The sequence below is a fragment of the Octodon degus genome, unplaced genomic scaffold (assembly GCF_000260255.1).
Source record: "Octodon degus isolate 3935 unplaced genomic scaffold, OctDeg1.0 scaffold00078, whole genome shotgun sequence".
NCBI classification, from domain to species: Eukaryota; Metazoa; Chordata; class Mammalia; order Rodentia; family Octodontidae; genus Octodon; species Octodon degus.
In genome coordinates, this window is record NW_004524654.1 from 8,590,553 (window position 1) to 8,595,973 (window position 5,421).

The 5,421-nt window shown below is 35.8% G+C and overlaps 1 protein-coding gene across 1 annotated transcript in view; it reads right to left on the reverse strand.

Annotated features, from left to right (window-relative positions):
- Papolg (poly(A) polymerase gamma) overlaps positions 1–5,421 on the reverse strand; it is a 34,454-nt gene that overhangs the window by 12,723 nt on the left and 16,310 nt on the right. Inside the window, exons 7-11 of the mRNA XM_004636177.2 lie at positions 4,960–5,049; positions 3,135–3,273; positions 1,601–1,673; positions 511–631; positions 69–153 (exon numbers count right to left, since the gene is read on the reverse strand). Of these exons, the coding sequence (XP_004636234.1) occupies positions 69–153; positions 511–631; positions 1,601–1,673; positions 3,135–3,273; positions 4,960–5,049 (508 nt within the window). The remainder of the gene's footprint in view (positions 1–68; positions 154–510; positions 632–1,600; positions 1,674–3,134; positions 3,274–4,959; positions 5,050–5,421) is intronic.

A 5,421-nucleotide genomic window follows, 5' to 3' on the forward strand; every position in this document is an offset into this window, starting at 1 on the left:
ATCAGATACCACCTCTCCAAATCTAACATTCTTATACACTCAATGCACAAAAGGCAAAATTCAAATACCTGTACTTTTGAAAGAAATTTGGTGGCTCCAGTAGTTTAGACCAATCAGATTTCCCTTGAAGAATTTCATCAGTAACTGCAAGACCTAAATGAGAGACAGTGACAGAAAAGACACTCAAATTTTCTTTTATTGCTTTACTCCCAAACTTTTTTTTTTCCAAACTTCTATCCCAACTTCTATCCCCAAAAATTCTTGAGTCATAAAACATAAACATATATTCTGTTGTTTCTCAGAATACAAAAATGAAGTTCAGCTATCTCAGAGTTGGCTTAATTTCTGGCTTTAGTATTAATACACATTTGGGAAAATTTGGAAGAAATTTTAAGGAGAGTAAATTACATATTTCTAACTGCCAAAACATAGGTACATACAATAGGGAATAAAACTGTCAATCAAAACTTTGTGGGATTATGTAAAAGAGAAAGGGGTCAACATGTTTACCTTGTTTAAATTCTTCTACCATTACTGTTCGAGTTGATGTGGACACATTATATGTAGAATTCTGCTGTGGGTATGCAGGGGTGATTATGGGCATGAGATGGTATCTATCTGATGGATTTACCTGTGAACCAAGAAGTAGAATAATTGATCTGTTCTCTTATTTTAGCTGTAAACTTCATTTTCCCAAAAGTCTGAAGAATATGAAATATAAATTTAACAGTAAATTTCCTGGGGCTGGGGAGATGGCTCAGTAGAACAAGCACTTGCTTGGCAAGCGCAAGGGCCTGAGTTCAATCCCTGGTTCCGCCAAAAAAAAAAAAAAATTAAAAATAAATACATAAATAAATTTCCTTTTGTTTTGTATCCCTGTACAGTTCAAACTAGTCTTGAACTCATAATGTAGCCACACCCTCAGTCTCCCAAGTGCTGGGACTACAGGTGTGCAATACCACACTCAGCTATGATTTCCTTAACTCTCAAGAACATTTCACTTTGCCAAAATTTCTTTCTAAAGTCAGATGGGTCTGACAGTCAAAGTCAAAGAAAATTACAGTGTATTCTTTCTCAGAAATGCTGTTACAGTGATGGTGCAGCTTATAAACAATGGCCTTTTAGAATCAAAAAAATGCAGTAGTACAACTGCAATAAACATTATTTGGTCCAATTATTCTTAATCCTTTTTCTGCATCCACTCGGGATAATTTCCCTTTGGTTATTCAGAGGGATGAGCACTCACTCTAAAAGCAAGTTAAAACACAAGGTATATAAGAATAATGCTGTCTTGGGACCACTAATCAAAAGTGCACTGTGAAGTCCATTATGAGTAAATGCTCATGAGACAGTTTTCACACTAGATTATGGCACCATCATTGATACACCTACTTCTGTAGTCTTATGTGGGTGATTTTTATCAACATAACATTTAAATCAATGTTAGTGATCCAAATCATCTGCACTAAAAAATTCGGGAAAGGAAAGGAAAGGATAATAGCTACAAGAAGGAAAATGAGCAGGGATAAGGGAATAAGCTTTACTGTATAATTTTAAAAAGTGTTCTTTCCTTAATGAAACTCCATAGCAAATCACATACCCGGGGATCCCAGACCGGCAAATTCAAATTGCTTTCTTCTGGTTGTTTCAATAGCACAGGATTTGGCCATTCCCTAACGTAAAAACAAGGCATATTAACTCTTACAGGATATCACTTCAGACATGAAACACAATACTAAAACCATGACTGTTCCAACTTTTATACAGTAGCTGTTCTGGGTATTTAATTTTTTTTAAAAGAAAGTGAAAAGAAAAAAAGGATTATGCTGGGGAGATGGCTTAGTAGAATAAAGGTTAGCCTGGCAAGCACAAGGGCCTGAGTTCAATCCCCAGTTCCGAGAAAAAAAAAAAAAAAAAAAAAAAAAAAAAAAAAAAAACGAATAAAGTATACAATGGAAAAGAGTACTCTGAAGCAGTGTTCTCCGCAGCAAGAACAAATAGTACTTTTCTGATTAGCTGCAACTAATTTGTTTTTGAGACAGGGTCTCACTATGCAGTTCAAGCAGGCGCTTGTGTCACCAAGCTACATCCCCAGCCCTCACTATGTAGTTTAGACTGGCCCTGAACTCCATATATAGCCTACTTGGCGTCAAACTCTAGAGATCGTCTGGTCTCAGCCTCCGAAGAGCTGGGATTACAAAATATGTACCACCAGGCCTGCTTAGTTGTAACTAATTTAGACTGAACCTTCTCCTTTCCTCTCATCTGCTTTCCTCAATTTAATTCTGATAATTTAGTAATAGCAAGAACTAACATTTACTGGAAATAGTGACAAATCAATAATCAAGGTGTTAGCTAGGATTGCCATTTTTAGCTTACAGATGAGATTAAATCATCTCTTCACAGGTTGTAATGTGCAGAGCAGAACCTATTGTAACCTCTTTCTCAAGCTAAAGGCCCTTATTTACAACTCCCTGCAAGAAAGTATGTGTTCTTTAGTCATAAAAAGAGATGAAATGCAGTAATTTGTGACAACATGGAGAGAACTAGAGGTCATTATGTTTAGTAAAATAAGCAGGCAAAGAAAAATACTGCATGACCTCACAGAATCTAAGAACATAGATTTTACAGAGGTTGAGAGTAGAATATTCACACTGGAGGCTACAAAAAATAAGGCAAGGAGAAGGATGAGGAAATGTTGGTCTCTAGGCACTCAGTTTGAGAGAGAAATATGCTTTAGTGTTCTACTGCACAGAAAAGCAAATAAAGGGAATGCTAATTGCACTGTATATTCATCAAAGCTAAAAGGAAAGTATTTAGTGCATCTTCAAAAAAAAATTTGAAGGGACAAATATGTTTATCTTGATGTATCATATAACGTATATTACATTATGGCAATATAGCAAAATACAACATCATGGTTGCCTGTAAATATATACAGTACTTAGGTATCAAAGAAAAACAAATGAATAAATAAAATGCTATCTAGATGTGCTAACATTGCTTTAAATTTGTGAAGTTTTTAAAAATTAAGGAATGTATTAAAAAATCAGAAAGCCCATGCATAGCTTTTAAATTTCTGAGTAAACTGATATATAGGCAGAAATGAGGAGAGTCAAAGTACATATACTTACCATTTGGAAAAGACTAAAAAAAACTTATGAACTAATGTAGAGGCTGCTGCATTTGGATATAGTTGGCAAGTTCTTGCAACTAGCATCGCCCAGGAGACACCACCAAGGAATCCTAGCATGTTGGAATAAATACCACGTCCTGGAAAATTAATATAATTATTCTTAGGATATAATACAATCCTTGCCATTTGATAGGATAACTTCATTCTTAAAAGAGTGGTTTTTTTTAGAATTTTTCCCTTAGGAACACAATATTAAAATTGACAAGCAGCCATTGATGCTACACTCATGGCCTACTCATTCACTGATTCACTCAGAGCTACTTCTAGTCCTACAAGCACCATTCATGCTAAGTGGTATCTACCTTTTCACTTAAATATCTTTAAATACACAAATACTAATGTGCTACAACTACAGTATTCAATGCAGTAACATGCTGTATGTGGGCTTGTAGCCTAAGTGTGTAATATATTTTATCATTTAGATTTACAGAAGTGTGTTCTATGTTTGCATAGTGAAATTAGAAACATTTCTCATTTAATGACAGTTATGATCTTGTGGCTAGGTGCTAAATGAGGAATTGTCTATAGCACATCCATTACAACACTGAGAACAAAAGAATGGTCAAAAGAAACATCAATCTGTTGACTTTTCTTTTTTATGAATTTAGGACAGGGTCTACAGGGTGTACAGGGTCTCACTACGTAGATGGGACTCATAGTGACCCTCCTGTTTTCAGCTTCCTAAGCACTGGGATTACAGGCATGTGCCACCGTGCCCAGTCTCAACTGCCATCTCAGCACGCCCTTTACTCTGCTGAGCTAGCTGGCGGCCCCCTGTTGACTGTGTTTTTATCTGTATAACTCTTACATGCAGCGTTTTAATGTACAACAGAACCATAACACTGTATTATACAGTATGATCAGTACTGTATAAATAAGGTGCTACAAAAACAAAACAAAACAAAACCAAGCCTCTATAAACATGTATGGAATAATACAAAACAAAGATAGGCCATAAATGTAAGCAGTGAGTTGTAAGTCTGAATAGTTGTTAAACAGATGACATGTTAAAATGAGGATTATCTGTATTTAACAGTGCATCTCTCAGATGTTAAACAACACCTAACTGAAGATACAAATAATATAGAATCTGCTGTGCCAGGTGGAGACTAGGCAAATAAGACATATCTAAAATTTTACTACAAGGCCAGCGAGATGACTCAGTAGAATAAGTGCTTGCCTGGCAAATGCAAGGGCCTGAGTTCAATCCCCGGTTCCACAAAAACAAACAAAAAATTTACTACAGTAAAAGATATATTGCCATTAATTCCCCTCAAAGTACTCTCCGCTTATTTTCAGTCTTGCTGTGTAGTTCAAGAGGTCTTGAACTCACTAGGTAGTCTAGGGTGGTTTCAAACTCACGGCACTCCTCCTGCCTGTGTTGAGATTACAGGTGTGCACTACCCATGCCTGGCTTTCCCCAGCTTTCAATATACTTGTCCTATATTCTTGGCAATGTCTTTTCTACAGCAATAAGTTAAGAAAACTCACTATATATTTGATCATCTCTCACACAGATAGAAGTGTGTGCATGTATGTATATGGCCAAAACCTGAAATGGAAAATCTGGAGGTGTTTTAGCTTTCATCCAAGCAAGAAGAGTTACAAACAGAGGACATAATCATTACACCTGAAAAAGGAATTATTCCAAAGTCTACTGGACTCAATCCCTGATGGTATAAATAGGCTGAGTTTTCCTATGTGCCTTTATCACCAGTAACAAAATTAAAAATATAATAGAAAATATAAGACTTGGTACTTACGTTTTGCCCATAATTTGACTGCCCTTAGGGTGAGTCTAAAAGTTTCTTTATTTGGCACTAGATGCAAAATTTCATCAGTAACTCTACATCCTGAAAAAGACAAAACATTAATTTTTCACTATGGAAAACTCAATTTAAATGTTTTCCTAACCCCCATGCTACAAATATAAGGGAGTAATATATTAGGATTTATTTTCTCTATGTATTTCAAATTTTGCACATGTATTTCAGGAAACACTTTGCTTCTGATGAATCAAAAAGTACATGGGAATTAAATCTAATATTACACCATAGACATGTCTGAGTATTTTTTTTGTTTGTTTTCTTCCATATCAACTTTGTTAGCTGAATGCCTGTAAAGTTTAAAACTTAAGTTGTTTGTGGTCTTTGAGGATCTGTTTAATCTATTCTCTTTTCTTTTTTTGGTGGCCAGCTCAGCCCCCCCTGGGGGGGGGGGGGGGG